The 17454-nt window shown below is 38.5% G+C and overlaps 2 protein-coding genes across 2 annotated transcripts in view; both read left to right on the forward strand.

The window, feature by feature from the left end:
• The window catches only part of LOC126805043 (peptidyl-prolyl cis-trans isomerase CYP65), a 309510-nt gene that overhangs the window by 215369 nt on the left and 76687 nt on the right, over positions 1 to 17454 (forward strand). The window lies entirely within an intron of this gene.
• On the forward strand, positions 11512 to 16120 carry LOC126805040 (formin-like protein 6). Its single transcript, XM_050532132.1, has 4 exons — positions 11512 to 13049; positions 13133 to 13341; positions 14464 to 14705; positions 14807 to 16120. The coding sequence occupies exons 1-4, from the start codon at positions 11647 to 11649 to the stop codon at positions 15578 to 15580; spliced, it is 2628 nt and encodes an 875-aa protein (XP_050388089.1). The 5' UTR covers positions 11512 to 11646; the 3' UTR covers positions 15581 to 16120.

Genomic DNA, 17454 nt, shown 5'->3' on the forward strand with positions numbered 1-17454 from the left:
TTATGGATTTTCATCTATCATGTATTAGCTGTGATTTTCTAGAAAATTGGAAGAATTGAAAAGGGGATTGATGAAGAACACTAGGGAAGGAATGCGTGTGGTTGCTCAATTAATTGTTTTTCAAATGGCGCGTGTAAACACCCATCGTTAATACGTGAAAGTATTAGTACCCTAGCAATAAATGAAATAGGCTCTCTAAAACTACATCATATGAATATATGATATATACTTTGTTAATTATTCCCTAAATTCTTAGAGGGACTTTACCACACGTAGATATGCGCCTGCGTTCGATGATATGCGTGGGGTGGAATATTCTTCTTGACAAGCTATGATGCACGGACACGCCAATTTGGTTGTGTGTCGCGTGTCCGACACGGACACGTCCGGATATGTCTTGACACACGAATTCATTTTCGGACACGCATCGGACACGCAGTGTTCTCAATGGACACGCAGTGTTCTCAATGGACACGCAGTGTTCTCAATGGACACGCGGTGTCCCCAATGGACACGTTCTCTCTTCTTCTTCTCTGCGGAAGAGCCTGACGCCGTTGTTGGGGTCAAGGGGCAGCGCCGTTGTCGGACTCTCAAGGTGTCGCCGATCTGAGGTGGAGCAAGGGGCGGAGTGCGTCAGCTTTTGGGCCAGAGGGCAGCATTGTCCGATCTAGGACAATCAAATCAATGGGGCTGATGGGTTCCGGTGAGATCGTCGTTAGAGATCGGGTTGTCTCGGGACGAGCGGGGCTAGGTCGCTAGCGAAGAAATCGTCGAGTTCTCGCTGCATATCGGATCGAGTTCTCGTCAAATCCGGAAAGTGGCAGAAACACATTTCAAGCATTTTCGATGGCAAGCACCACCACCACCACCTCCGCACTTTTTTTTTTCCTTCTCCGGGTAATACGTCTCGTACTATTGTTTGTTTTTGTTTTCTGGGCTCTTTCTTCAATTTCGTGTCTGCTTTTGTTTTTCTTCTTGTTTGTGTTTCCGCAATCTGGGTTGTTGTTTGTCCCTTTTGATAGTTTTGGAGAGAGAGAGAGAGAGAGAGAGAGAGAGACGATCTGTTTAGTTCGGTTTTTTTAATCTGGTGTGGAGGCAGTTTTGGGTTTGAAATCTCAGCTGGGTATCTGTGTTTTGGTTTGTTCTATGTTCTCTACATGTTGTGGTTTTGTTTTTTCTTCCGAGTACTTACGGTTTTGGGTTCATTTGATTGTTATATAAGACGGAGTTAGCTTTTGATTGTTCTTTGTTCTCTGCAATGCTTTTTTTTTTTAATGTGAATTTGAGATTATTGTTCTTGCTTTTCTGTTGGTAAGTGTAAGTTGTATGATTTTCGTGATGGTGCAAGGGAGTTGAGGGTTTTGTTAAACACAATCTCTGAATGGATCTGGGTTTGTCCTCAGCTTGCTGATTATCTTTATAATTATGAGATTACGGTGAGCCATGTGATGATGGCGAACTTGTAGAGCTAGATTTCACTTCTGGGTTCGGTGCATTAAACTGAATTTCACTTTTGTTCTGTTGACCGTCTTGTTGCTATAGTAATGATTCAATATAAACAATTTGAATTGTGTTCAACGTTGGGGAGAAAATCTGGTGCTATTCTATGAAGATTAATGTGGTCTTAGCTATGCCTTCCTGACTTGCCCATACTTCATAATGTTTTCACCAGCACATTGAGATGAACAATCAGTGCCATCTTGTATTTATTTCATAACTCTTGCCTTGTTTTTTTTTCCTGGAGTTTGGGCTCAAGTTCAATTGCAGATTCTGTAGCAAGCAATGATAGCATGTAATTGTGCTAAAAAAAGAAATATTTTTATTCTTTGATAGGAATAACAAGCTCAGCTTGAAATTGTGCAGATTGAAGTTGTGGATCTCGTTTCTGAAAGAAGTAGTGGTGACAAGCTCAGCTCAACAACAATAAGAAAGCTCGAGGCAGCAGAGAGAGAGCCAAAAATCAAGAGCTTTCTGGAAAACCTACTGGAAACAAGATCTGTGATCATTTTGTTCATTTCTTCGGTTATTTTATTTGTTAAACCTTGGAATTCAAAGGTGGTCTTGATTCTTAGTCTGATTGTTAAGTATATATATTTAAAATAATATTTAATTAACGTGTCCAAAACGTGTTCGTGTCTAATAAAAAATATATTTGACGTGTCTGCGTATTGAATTGTATCAAATACAGACACTATCCGTGCTTCTTAGTTGACAAGTCATATGTATACCAATGACAAAGTTATTATTATAGTTAATCGATCGAGTTGATTAGATTAATGCTAATGCATGGTTTAGATCCTTGTAGGCCCTATTTGTACTGTTCTAGTAATGGATTTTGTTTTAGATCCCCATATTATCATATCATGCAACATTGCAACCTCACGATCACCATGTTCCTATACTTGTGGGACTCAATTTGCACCTTTCAGCGCCATTCTAACACCACATCGCTAATCAAGAACCTGTTTGAATGTGTATGCCCAAAACTAATACAACATAACTTTATACGTATATGTAATAAAACTCAATAACCTTAGTATGATGAGCGACATAAGTGCCCCATACAAACGTTATTAATAATCCGTCTCTGTGGGGGTGCTGCGACGAAACCTCTTAAGGAATCGGAAGAGTAAACTTGCAATGATTTATCTTGGTAAATAGTAAATTATTAATCAAATGTAAACATGCAAGGGGGTCTATATCAAAAGCAAAGCTCTAAAGCCTCTAACGGATCATGGTGAAAATTGTAGGAACAACTTGACAGCCTTTGGCCATGTGGAGATTTGGAATTTAAGAGCATTGACAAATCCTTAAGAAAGAAGTATTTTATCTAACAACCACATATACATGTTTATACGACGAAGATAATATTTGCCCTACAAATTTTGATTTTTAATGAAAAAGGAAGGGAAAGTGATAAAGCATTATGCCCTTGGACGTGTGCCTGTCCCCCCACAAAAAAAGGGACACCTAAGGAGGGTCGGTGGATCAATCTATGAGAAAAGGAAACAAAGAAAAGCACAAAGAACAAAACGTTAACTTAGTTAGCTCTTATTGCTTTGTCCAACAAAATTATTGTCAAAAATGACGTTTCTCCTAGTCCTAGAATTAGATGTTACATCTACATACTATTAGGACTTACCACAGGCAATATTGGAAACAAGAGTAGCTACACACTGGCTCTGATGGGCCACAACCCACCTTAAAGTCGGAAAAGATTATTTCTAATGAAATTTTAGTTGATAAATCTAAAATTTGAAAATTAACCCAACTCAAATATTCAAATTTAGAGCATTTTTAACAATGTTGACCGTATTTTAGTTAAATTTCATTATTTTAGCTAGTCAATTTATAAATATAACAAAATATTTGTTATTCTTTAAATGTTATCTTTAAAAACAGTTTTGTCTCTCGTTTTTCAAATTAAATCGATTAGTCCCTAATTTCTTAATTCTTAACAATAAAATCTATTTCGCTGAAGTGACAAATACAAGTATATTAAAATGACTAAAACACCCTTATTTGAAATCAATTTTTTTTGTTTTTTTTTCTCTTCTCACATCTCTCACACGCTCACAAACGAGAACGAGAAACGAGTCTTAAAAAATACGCAGCTACCTCTTTCTCTTTTTTTTAGGTTTTTTTTTTACACAGTTGTTATATGACATCATTTTCGCTATAGTTTTAAAATTCATTGAAATTGTATTTCAGAGTTTGCTCTTGGATATACTAAAATACGTATTTTAGGTCATATCATTCTTTCTCTATTTTGAAATATGAATGTATCTATGACATATCATTCTTTCTCTATTTTAGTATATCCAGTAGACGTCTAGACCTCTAGTTCATCCGTACCAATGCACTATGCCAGATCGAAATATTCGATCACGATTACACGTGAGGGTTCCTCCAAGGACCACCTTAAAAATGGACCAGTGATCGCACTCGTAGAGGATCTCGACATGTAGCTTGGGGACTAATTAAGCAATTATTAAAAAGTAGTAACACCAGGGACAGCCCAGGATCCAACGGCAGAGGCGGTACGTCGTAGGCGGGAAGTGGAAACATTAAAGTGGAATATGTGCCTTCCCTCCTCTGCTTCTGCCTCGGGCCTCAGCCAAAGAGAAAGGTTAAAACAATTTAAAATTAAAATAAAAATAAAAATAGACGACAAAGAACCTGAACGTGGCCTTCTCTTTTTATTAACATGGTGATTATCCTCCATTTATTTCCACCACCTCCCCAAAGTTGATTCTCACTTGCACAGCTAATAAATGTCAAAAATGGAAAATATATTATTTTGTTTGATTATCAATTTGTATGTTTAATCAGTAGACGGATCCTGGATGGTTATGTAGGGGAAATAAATTTGTCGATCACCAAAATTTTGTTCATATTACTAAATCAATGACACGTGTATTCTTATTTAATTATGGTTAAATAATAATAATTTATAATAATAAAATTATCTTCTCTTTATGTTTAAGTAAAAATTACAATAAATTATAATTTAGTGTTATAAATTTATATTGATAACTATGGCTAAAATATTATTAAATAAGATCAATAAGAAGACACATGGCGTGAATTTAGGATGGTGGACAAAATTTGGGTGGTCAGAAAATTTGCTTCCGTTACTTAAGGGATGTTTGAAGTTCTAAACTGAAAAATAAGAAATAGTAAGAATCTCGAAAGTGCGAGAAAATCTTATTATTTGAAACAAAAATGGATACACATAGTCAGAAAGGAACGTAATGAGTCTAGTCCCTCAAATGCATACGATAGAAAATGTTAAACTAACAAAATTTAACTCTATGAGTTGATAGTTATTAAAAAAACATGTGCATTTCTAGTTGATAGTTCAAATTTAACTAAACTAACTAAAAACATGTTTTTTGTTCATTATCTTGACTCTTCCGGTATTCCCTTAACAATAAAAATCAACATAGGTACATAACCCTAAAGGATTAAAACCTCCAATTGCAACAAACAAACAAAAACTAAGGAAAGTAGTAAACAAAAATCAAGTAATCAACTTAACCAAAACTCAAAATCAAAAGAACCATAACAATTAAACGAAGTAAAACTAAACCCAAATCTCAATTTCATCACATCATTCACCTGAGATTATGGAACAGAAACAGATTCCCCAAATTCCTAATTCGATTTAGGGAGTAGGCCAAGATGGACAACAATGGTGTTGTGGTGGAGCGTGGAGCTCAGTCCCAAGGCCCTAAGTGGTATCAATTAATCTAATTTAGGGGATTTAGTTTAGGAATAAAGACTTTAGTCTTTGGGGTTGGACAGTTGGGAAGATGAAGAGAAAAAATATAATTTAATTAATTGTTATTTTGTGCGTGTGAAAGGGTTGTGTGTGGGTGAAAAGATTGAGTGTGAGTGTGTATATGTGATGCTTCCACTTCAAATATATATATATATATATATATATATATATATATATTACTAGTCTTTCTTGTGTGTGATTGGTTTGGGATGCCGGGATGCTTGAGCATCCCTTTGTTATATAGAAGATCCGCTGCCATTGTGTTTAATTACGATAAATAAATATAATGAGGATGATCATATGAAGAAATTCAAGTAGATTGAGAATTTGGTTTTATATAAAAAAATTATGTGAGTTGCGAATTGTTAGCAAAAGGCACAAAAGCAGTTGTTGGAATTTCTCTTCAAGGCGACATTTTGTAGTTATGAGCAGTTGTCGGCTGGATTAGTGGACATTTTCTTTTGTGCTAATTAAAAATGAGTCTCCAAGATGAAAAATAAATAAAAAATAAACAATAATGGTGTTGTTTGAGGAGGAATGAAATTAGAATAATAACAACGTAATGAAACAGAATGTAACTCTTTATTGATTGATAATGGAGCCTATATATAGGCATTACATAACCACAATCTCGTAGGATTCAGAGTCATAATATCTTACAGAGATGTGAATCTATCTCTAACAGGAAACCTAATAAGGCTAAGACACACACAATGGTGGAATAATAATTCTCCTGGAACACTCCCCCTTGTGTCGCATGCCTAGGTTGCATAGTGCACACATCGTTGACTCGGTAAAAACCTTGTCAAGCAAATTAAAAACCTCTTGGGTAAAAACAAAAGCTTGATCGAAGAGAAAAAAAGCACAACACACCGTCTATATTTGATAGCATCATGTGAGGTAGACTCCTCCTGAAGTCTACGAAACAACTCCCCCTGATTAGTGTCATAATTATGGAGTACAAAGAACAACGTATCTAACGTTTATTACATGCTTCTCAAAAGTAGTCTTGGACTATTGATTAATCCTTAATCTGACCACACGTCCTTAGATCATACATGCTATACTTAGCCAAACTTAGATCTTAGGAAACAAGATTGCATAACAACTCAAAACAAGAGTTTGCAATGAAAATCAGATTCTTGGGTAGAATGACATTCACTCACTTAAACTGCCATAATTTCTTCGTCACAATAGGTATCAGTAAACCGTAAAATGTTATGTAAATTAGACATTTGTGACTTTCCAATGACATAAAGTTCACAACCTAATTCGATCAGAGCAGTTCACAGTGCTCTATCGAAATTGACTGACTTGCAAATTCCCGGACAGAACTGTCATACTTTTCTAAAACGACCATCACTCACTCAATACGATAGCTATGAATAAATGGTTAGTGTCCCTAGAAAGTAGACATATAGACCTTTCCAACGGTACCAATTTCACCATATTTCATTGAGCGAGCTGTCTTATAGGTCTCATTGAAGTTGACCTACGAAACTGGATAGATTCTGATTTGTCACATTCAATGTGTCTTTCACAAAGGAATGGGGGAATAGACCAATGAAGGATTGATTTTGGTCCGAGACGGAATCATACGTAACCTTTATGCTACCAATGTCAACATCAACAGTAACGCGTACGCAAGTGTGTATGAGCTGCTGGCGGCGTTGGTGTGAGAGGAATGTATTGATTCACTAAATGTAGAACTAGACCCATGTCAATGGAACAATACATGTCCAATGACGATGCATAGGCGGATAGTTAATCACATCATAATGAAAGCAATAGTGTCCCAACAATACTAACATGTATGAATGTATAGCTCATTGAATCTCTTCATCATTTTTACTTAGATGGAATAGAGAATCAAGAATTAGCTTTCATATGAACACATATGGGTATGAGTTCTTGCAACCGATTGTACTATGTTCTCTGGAATGTCGCAATCTGATTACATAAGCTCTCCGTGGTCTGGAGGCATTTAAAGTCTCTCGGACACTTCTCATATCTGCGTCAAGATCCCTTTACAGATATTCTATGACCACTATCATATGCTGCAAATCAGTTTTCATAGACACTACTACTGATCCAGTAGGGGAAAGCAATTATGTCAATAACGAGAGAATATAACTCATCGTAGTCAATAATAGGATAATGGAACAATCTTTGCGCCATAAGTCCTGCAAATATCACATGACTTCATCATTCTCATAATACTTACGAACAATGACTAACATAACAAGTCTAGTTCAGCCTGTATTGATTCTTTCCAGTTCGGTCAAGTTGCTCATCGTTGATACTTTAAAACGGAATAAGAGCATAAACGAATACATCATCAATCATGGGAGATCAATCCATTAACATACGCGCGCTTTATATGATCAATTTCAGAGATTTCTATTCTTTTCTAACATCAACAAAAGGAGTCTGTAGCGTCACACAAAAACTTAGCTGATACACATGTTTAGAGAATCTCTCTTGATGATGGGAGAAATACTTGTGTCTACGTAGCTCACTTCTTTATGGTTTTTGATTCCATAAAATAATGGTCTCTCCCTCATCTAGGTAGGAGCTAAGACCGAAGCTATGACCCTTACTAGTCCATCTTTGTGTTTGCCGCCCTTGTTTTGTGGTGCAATACCACGGGCACTGACAACACCACAACGTACAATGGTGCCATCGTCGGCTTCCTTCCCACTGTCAGGGATGGTGCCAACTGTGCTAAGACCAGGTCATATGAAATTCTCCCATATTCTGAGAGTTCCAACCTTACCAGCACATCACATCATTTATGTGCGATTTCGTCACTTTCGCAATATCGGTAAAGTCATTGAGCATCGAATCTTTGACTTTCTGGATGTTGATAATACGGTGCACATATTCCTTACTTAGAGCAGTGCGAGATCTTAATGAGACATAGTGCCACACCACGTCAATTCTTGGCGTTAAAACCAGAATGAGAGCATTCAATATCTCCCCCTAACGACGGGAAGTATGTCTCATCAAAGTGACCATCTGCTAATATCGCAGGATAGAGATCCACGGTTGTAGATTGAAAATAGCGGACAAGTGTTGGTGAGTCATAAATCATAACGAACCAAAATACTTAATCGTTTCATATAGACCTATTGAGATTTCTACAAGAGAGGCACATAAACAACTTAATCAAATAGCGTTAGTAAAAAAGATGTTGGCATCGTATCCAGTAACCATCTAGTACGCACTAAACGCTTGGTGAGTTGTGGGTCTGAAATGAATAAGTGTCGCTGCATGCAACACATTACATATCCCCATGTAAAAATCGGCAGGTTAGTACAACGTCATAGACATTCATTAAATCATTTTAAGTGTGTCCCATAAAATTTGTTATTTTTGGGATCTTTTGTCAACAAATAGTGATGCATCAGAATAATGAATTTCAACTCAAATAAATGAGTACGTAGACCTTGTGATTATCGTTTATAGACATGAGTTTAAGAAAACTCAAACATTTAAATAACAGTCGCGATGGCGACGCATCCATGAGAAACGAGGGTTGTATAGGTTTTAATAATCGAAACTATTTAAGTATGTAACCAGAATTAGAAGGGTTGTCATGTATATGGTCACAAAATAATCGATGTATATCGGCGATTCTTATGATCACACCAAAAACAACGGTGCACTCAGGCAACCTCACAAAATCGATTTATTCCCTTTAGATAATAACGTGACTCCCCAAAGACCGTCACACGAAAAACATCGACCAAGAGGAGAATCATATCCCTCCTTGGTCTCATCAGCGTTATAAGAAAGGCCGAAAAATAGATATGAAGAAGGCTAATAGCGCCCGATAATTTATATATATATATATATATATGTTCAAAAGCAGCAACTTTAAGAAAAACATACTTATTGGTCTGCCAAATAGACTGCATTAAATGAGATAATCTTCAAATATCTTCAAGTAGAAAAGCTGCTTCATGAATTCACTTTCGATCTTCGTCCGATGACATAAAATCTTTTGAGGATACGATCGAAATTGCATGTAGATGACAAAAGTATCGTTCATCTCGACATGAATGTCATCACCATAGTACGATAAGTGATCACTTTTCCTATGCAAGTACGTGAAATGTAGTTAGAAAACCAAAACGTGCAAATAAATGATTAAAGAAACAAATAGGAAAAATAAAAGGAGAAAAGAAATAGGTTTTAAAGCCCAAGGGTCTATTTGGGCTCGGCAGGACGTAGGCCCAAAAGGGGCTGCATGGCTGGGTTGTGCGGGTTAGATTTGGAGAATCCGAGTCGGGGAAAAAGTTGCGGCGCTGCAGCATGGAGGAGGCTCGACGAGCGTTCGGGCTCCGATTTGGGGAGCGGGTTCGTCGTCGGCGTTGACGAGAAGGATGAGGAGCACAAAGAGACGTCGACGTTCTGGGCTACATGGGCGACCTCCACAGTAGAGGGCGACGTCGAGATCTAGAAAAACGGGCGGTGGTAGTAGCGCCGGAGGAAAACTAATGATGTTGTGGTGAGGTCTAGTTTCGGCAACGGGGTGAACCAGATCAGCGAGCTGGGATGGTAAGGAAGATGGTGACAAAGTTGTTGTAAGAAACAGTGATATATTGCATATATAATTAATAAGCTGAATTATAAATAATTATAAATCGAAAATGAAGAACACGAAAAGAAATTCAACAAAAATACTGAACGATTTGTGATGGAAGAACTAGTCGAGACGTGTGTAATACCACACTGTCCTTAAGACGTTTACGCCTCCTCTACCGGTGCAAGGATGCTTGGCGCTTGTCTCCCAGGATATAACGACTAAACAATTCTAAAAAGTTGCACTACTAACTAGAACCCTCAACGAACTCGAAAGGTACCTCTATCTATCACCAGAGAAGAACTAAGAACTTTGAGAGTGGGAGAGAAATGTGTTTCGAATCGGATCATCTTACAATGAAAGGATGGTGGCTATTTATACTGTGAAGATTTGCAATCAGCAATTAATAAGATGGCTGTTATAGAAACCAAAAAATCATAACATATATGAGTTACATATGTTACAAACATTGATTTCAATTATGTTATAATTCTCCATAACACACAATAACTCAGTTGTTACAAAGGAAGAATTTGAACAGTCAAGAGAATTTGAAAAGTCAAAACCGAATTTTCAGAAATGCAAAAAGAATCTGTGTTCTGACCCTTAATTCGGTGTTGCATTCGTGTCTGCAGGTCGCACGGGCATACACGAGTTTCCCTTGCGACCTAGGATTTGCACCCCCCCTGCGCGTGCGCGAGAGGGTATAAGGTGGCTTACACACTTTACAATCCATACACAATGGATTCTATATAAAGTCTTTTCAACACTTCTCTTTTCCAATGTGGGACAAATAACTTTCCCTCATTCTAAGTAGCCATCTTTGAGTGACAATTTCTTATTCACCCACAAACCAAATTACACAAACAAACATATGATCTTGTAGCCCTCATTATGGAGAACTCAAATCTATGTTCATCTTTGATTAATTATAAGTTTAACTTAATTTAATTAATCAATTAAAATTTGGTTTTAAATGGTTTTTCCAACCATTTTTCCAACAAAAGTCGCAGTCTTAGCCGGAGCTGCCGGGGAGGCGCGGGAGGTTGGCCGGAGAAGAAAATAAAAGGTGGGTGCCTAGAGCAAATTATTGGGTGCCCCAAACAATTGCGATTTTAGATTTTCTAATGAGTTTTTTTTCTTTTCCGGCAACTATTTATTGCCCCAAACATCTTTGAAGATATTTCAGTTGTTGTTTGTTGTCATAAATATCTAGCAAAAAAATAAAATAAACTAAACTTGTTTTAGTGGGTTGAAAATTTTCTCAAGAAGCCAATTTCATTTTCATGGGTTAGAAAAAGTATTAAGTTGATATGGTAAATCCAGAAAAGGTCATAATAAATGTATTCCCAATTGAATATGAATGATCAACACAAGGCAGCTCATAGGACTAAGCTCAAAAGGGTAACTTACCGACGTATTTCGGTAGCTTGATGTAAAAGACCACAGAGTGGTCGATCATCAGTATTAATGATTGTTTTACACATTAAGCTTGATGTTAATTACAGTCATGAATTATTATTAATCCCCAACCAAATTATATAAAAATACGTAAAAGAAAAACGAATAAAAAAGAGAAAATGCGGCTACTACTACTACTACTGCTGAGGTCAGCATCTACTACTACCGCATCCCCAGATCTCCTTGCAGCAAAAGAACCTTCCCCCCTCTCTCTTCCATTTCCCAAAAGCCAGAGAAGAACAAATAACCAGATGAAGAGTTGGTTGAAGAAGAAGACAACCAGACCACGACATTAGATTCTAGAAGTTTCACCATGAGAGCTCAATTTTTCTGCTGCTGCATTTTCCTATCCGTTACTCTAGTTCATCCTTCTTCCGAGGATCGAAGTAACAACCGTCGGATTCTACACCAGCCGCTTTTTCCCGATAGTTCCTCACCTCCGCCGGACATTCTATCCCCTCCTCCGCCGGCTCCTCCTCCGCCGGACACTCCCGACCAGCCCTTCTTCCATGAGCTGCCGACGGGACCTACCACTCCGGAGCAGAGCCAGTCTCCGGCGGCAGTGGCGCAGAACAGCACCGTGCCTCTGCCGCAAGCGCCGCTGCCTACGAAATCGACTAAGAAAGTAGCGGTGGCCGTCTCCGTCGGAATCGTCACTCTCGGAATGCTCTCCGCGCTCGCGTTCTTTCTCTACCGCCACCGAGTCAAGCACCCGTCGGAGACTCAGAAGCTCGTCAACGGCGGAGGGAGCGGCTCGCAGCGGTTCGCCGACGATTCCCGAGCCGCGCCGTCGAGCTTCCTCTACATCGGCACCGTCGAGCCGAGCCACACCTCCACGAACAGTGACGTCATGAGCAGCGGAGCGACGCCGGAAGTGAACCGGTCGCCGTACCGGAAATTGAACTCGATCAAGAGATCGGATCGGTACCGTCCGAGTCCCGAGTTGCAGCCACTGCCGCCGCTGGCGAAGCCTCCGCCGCCGCAGAACCTCGAATCGTCGCCGCCGATGACGTCTTCCGACGACGAGGAGAGCCACGATACGGCGTTCCACTCGCCGCTGTGCTCGACGATTAGCTACGACGTCAGCTATTACACGCCGAAGCAGCTCAGCAATGGCAGCAATCACTCTCAGTCTCAGACTCCTAATACTAATTCGGTTCCTCACTCAAAACGAACGTCACCGAAATCTCGACTCTCAGTCTCTAACCGAGCAGCTCCGTCTCCCCCGCCGCCTCCTCCGCCGCCGCCAATGTCGGCAGTTCAGAACTTCAATCAATTTATTTCGCATTCTCACAAAAAGCCAAAGTTCTCAACCCCGCCGCCGCCGCCACCGCCACTGCCGAATGTGAGTCTGCTCCAGTCAATAGCCAACTCGACACGCCAAGTATCCAGAGCCCCGGCTCCACCTCCACCGCCTCCGCCACCGTCACGAAGAATCGGAGATGATTCAGAAACGATTGTTGATCCTAAGCCGACTCCAGTATCACCAAAGCCACTGTCCTCATTTACTTCAACTCCGAAAGGCTCGTTTGAGAATGGGACTAGTAAAACAAAACTTCTCCACCGAGCTGAGAAGAGCTTAGGCTCGGCTGAGAGTCTCGAGAATGATGATTCGGGAGGAGCAAAGCCGAAGTTGAAGCCTCTGCACTGGGACAAAGTTCGAGCAACTTCGGATAGAGCTACGGTTTGGGACCAGCTGAAATCGAGCTCATTCCAGTGAGTAGTAGTTTGTTCGATTCAGTAGTGTGTTTTTTAAGCTTGGATTTGCAAAATTCTGATATGTTTAACTTGTTTTGCAGATTAAATGAAGACATGATGGAGACTCTTTTCGGCTGCAATGCTGCGAATGCGGCCCCAAAAGAGCCTAGCAGTGTTACTAGAAGATCAGTTTTGCCTCCTGTCGAGCAGGGGAACAGGGTTTTGGACCCGAAGAAGTCGCAGAATATAGCTATTTTGTTAAGAGCACTGAATGTTGCAAGAGATGAGGTGGTTGAATCTCTTACGGATGGTAAGTAATTTCTTCTTTATATTTCTGTTGATCAAATGCAGTTTAAGTTTTGCTCGGTTTACTTGAAGTATCAATGGTCTCCCTATAATGTTGTTTCTTGTAATTTGGCCATATTGTACCTGTGTTTTTTTTTCTTCATGCTATTAGAATTTTAGGATTCAGAACTGCATATAGAGGTCTCCAGTAGCACTAACTATAAGGGGGCTCTCATTGTACCTTAAGCCACTTTTGGGAAAGCAAAGTATAACAGTGTCAAAAACAGAAATGAATGTTGCATGGTAATCTTGAAGTCATCATTGTTGCTTGGAAGATAAGGATATATAATTTTACAATATGATTCCCCACATTCATTATGTCAGTTTTGAATTATAAGCATGAGAGAAACAAACCAAAACCCTCTAAAATAAAAACAGGAAAAAAAAAGGTGGTCAGAATCCGTATGGACAAAAAACTAACCCTGGGGTTACGATTAATGTGATGATTGGGGTCATTGCTTGTGGTTTCCAGATCCTACCACAATTGTTCATCATGATAGGTCATCTGCTGCTAATTCTTTGTCTATGTTTAAAGCTGACATTACTCAATTCCCTGCATCCTTCCTTTGTGACCATGCACTAAGTTTCCAATTAGAAGCCAAACGTACGTAGGTTCGTAATAAACATGCACTAAGTTTCCATTTAGAAGCCAAACGTAGGTTCATAACTTCATGTTTACATGTAAGATCATATGCATTGGCTTGTTGGATTGGAAAGTTTCCAAACATAAATATGTCTGCACCATTGCAAGTACTTTGAAGTTGTATAGCCTATACTCCTACCTATTACATACTTGAGGTGTCTTTGAGCGTGTGGGCGCCTGTTGATTTCCTTATAATTTTTTGGTACAGAGATTCTATTGACGCGTGAAATATGATAAGAACCAGCAGTTTAAGTTGTAACCTACCAATTACTACAATCAAAATACTTATGTTCATGAGAGCTTACAATATAAGTGCACAGAAAATCGACATCCATATGTCATCTTTACATGAATCAAGAGAAACCATGTGATTTGAAACTTGTATGATAGTCCAACAAAAAGAAGCGTCTTATATCATTTGTAATTTGTGTCTGGACATAATAGGTAACCTAGAAGGCTTGGGTGCTGAGCTTTTGGAGACTCTGGTTAAAATGGCACCGACGAAGGAAGAAGAAATTAAACTTCGAGAGTACCAGGGGGACATCTCAAAATTAGGGTCTGCTGAACGATTTTTGAAGGCAGTGCTAGATATCCCATTTGCCTTTAAGAGAGTTGAGGCAATGCTATACAGAGCTAACTTTGATACAGAAGTGAAATACCTGAGGAAATCTTTCCAAACGCTCGAGGTATAGTGTCTTCAATTTACTATTATTATTTCTGTACTAGCTTTATACTATGAATAAAACATAAAAACTCACTGCAAGATCTAAATCTCATCATTATTCAGGACGCCAGTGAAGAATTGAAGAACAGTCGGTTATTCTTGAAACTCCTTGAGGCTGTTCTCAGGACTGGAAACCGAATGAATGTTGGGACAAACCGTGGTGATGCTAAAGCTTTCAAACTTGATACGCTCTTAAAATTGGTCGACATAAAGGGAACAGATGGAAAGACCACATTGCTCCACTTTGTTGTTCAAGAGATAATAAGATCTGAAAGTCCAGGGTCTGAAACAAAGGAGAACATCAGAACAAAGGAAGGTGATTTCAAAAAGCAAGGACTGAAAATGGTGGCGGGACTGAGCAAAGACCTCGGCAACGTTACAAAAGCAGCAGGAATGGACTCAGATGTCCTGAGTAGCTATGTGTCAAAGCTCGCAATGGGACTTGAGAAGGTCAGACTGGTCTTGCAGTGTGACAGGGAAGATGTGGATGGAAAATTCTGTAACTCGATGAAGCTCTTTCTAAAAGAGGCTGATGAGGAAATTCATATTATCAAGGATGATGAAAGAAAGGCTTTATTTCTGGTGAAAGAGGTAACTGAATATTTTCATGGCGATACAGCAAAGGAGGAAGCTCATCCTTTCAGAATCTTCATGATTGTAAGAGATTTTCTAATAGTATTGGACCATGTGTGCAAGGAAGTCGGAAATGTGCAAGACAGAACACTGGTGGGTTCTGCTAGATCATTCCGGATACCTGCAACTGCTCCTCTACCGGTTCTCTCCAAGTATCACTTGAGACAAGATGACACCTCGGATGACGACAGCTTTTCAATTTGAAACTATGTGTATATGAAGCACAGCAACTTTTAGGAGGATAACTAAACTAGATGAAACTACCTTAGGCATCACCGGCACATCCAACATTATCAGCACCACCAGTATATTCATTTCTTTCGGTACGAGCATGTCGAAGGAGGAGAAGAATGCAGAAGGGGGAGGCACTTTTGAAAGTCTTTCCTATATAAAGGAAAATCCCAGCCCACAGAGAGATTTCTGAACAGTAAACCAGGTAATGCTCGAAGCAACAGATATTGTATGAGAATGCATAGTCCAGAAAAGATGAAACATAATATTCTAGGAAGGGCATTATCAAAGAAGATTTTACAGTCAAAATATTTTTAGGTTTGCTATTTTTGGTTATCCTGCTCCAATGTACATCCCCATATATATAGTTAGGATAGGTTTCTTCATTTAGGTCCTAAGATCGAAGTCCCACTCATTTTGAAGGAAGCAGGAATGTTTTGATGGTGGTTCAATATGATGTCGTGGTTGCGTTATGCATTTATTTGATAAATATAAAGTAATAAGTGGCTATTCCTATTCTTCAATCTTCAGCGTTGTCTTCTTTGCTTGCTTCTCCTCTCGACCCCACTTCAATAATGTGTGAAAGTATAGTGGGGAGAGACAAATTGTCAAAATTCTCAGATATTCAAACTTTAAGAACGCAATTGTTCATTATCCACTTTAGGGTAAGGAAAAAACAAAGACATACTATCACGTTATACATCTTCAGGAAAGCAACAGAAATCCGCCATTAAAGATCCAAAACTTGACAGAGTATGTTTTAATTTGGAGTACATTCCTATTCAATCTTAACAACTCATCCGATGGTGCATTATGTAAAACGATTTGAAATCTCGTAGTTATTGGTTATTCTGAAGTTAATAAAATCTCTGTTGCCGGAAGAAAATTCATTATTGGTACTTCACTATTATAAATCATTTGTAATCTCTGAACTTTGAACTCCCCAGTTCCACAAGTCACTAGTCATACACTTTAAAGTAACAATAAAATTTTGTCAAAATAAGATGAAATTAAAACTCTCAAATCCTATTACTTCACCACTCCTTAATTTATTAATTATTTTTTTCAATTATCACTTTTCTTTTGGGCCCATGTAAACTTTATCTTACCTAACTAAATACTGTACATGTGCTTAATATGAACAATGCAGTCTTTCACCTCTCGTTAATTGCCGGAAATCTATGAAATGAGCACGATAAATTCTTCAGAAAATATATTAAATAAGTTTTGGTTACCCCCAATATCTCATCATATTCTTATGGAAAACCAAAAGTAAAATAAATTCTGGTATATATGTCTCGCTGCTACATTTGTATTGTTAGTTCAAAGAGTAGGATTCACATTGGAGAATGGAACTGAGGGGTCCAATTTATTCATGATTTCATGCTATTATCATTTAGCAAACAGGCTGTGTAACAGACATGCATGCATAATTTGTATATGCTCTAAACCTGGTATAACACATATTATCACCCGTAATAATAAGATGGAAATAAATACAGTACTAGTTATTTGTACATGACAAACTTGGCTAATGAGAAGTACACCAAACAGACTTGCATGATGAGATATTGGAGAAAATTGAATTAATTTACTTAGTTTTGTTTGGAAGGAATTGAAACCTTTAAAATGATCACAAAGTGGAAAGTAGGTTATATGCTCATAGATATCATTGTTGCAACTTGCAACTATTACTTTACATTTGCGAGCATTCACATAATTTTTTTCAAAACATCATGAGTTTTCATAGAATTGTTTCCAGGTTGAAAATTTAAGCTGCAATAAATCGATATGCATGTTTAAACTTCCAAAAGAGGCATAGATGAATGCTTTTGAATTTTTAAGCC

Source organism: Argentina anserina, chromosome 1, assembly GCF_933775445.1.
Source record: "Argentina anserina chromosome 1, drPotAnse1.1, whole genome shotgun sequence".
In the NCBI taxonomy this organism is placed as follows: Eukaryota; Viridiplantae; Streptophyta; class Magnoliopsida; order Rosales; family Rosaceae; genus Argentina; species Argentina anserina.

Coding starts and splice junctions, on each gene's coding strand:
- LOC126805040 (XM_050532132.1), top strand. CDS start 11,647: ATGAGAGCTCAATTTTTCTGCTGCTGCATTTTCCTATCCGTTACTCTA. Junction 13,342..14,463: donor GGTTGAATCTCTTACGGATG/GTAAGTAATTTC, acceptor TGGACATAATAG/GTAACCTAGAAGGCTTGGGT. Junction 14,706..14,806: donor AATCTTTCCAAACGCTCGAG/GTATAGTGTCTT, acceptor ATCATTATTCAG/GACGCCAGTGAAGAATTGAA.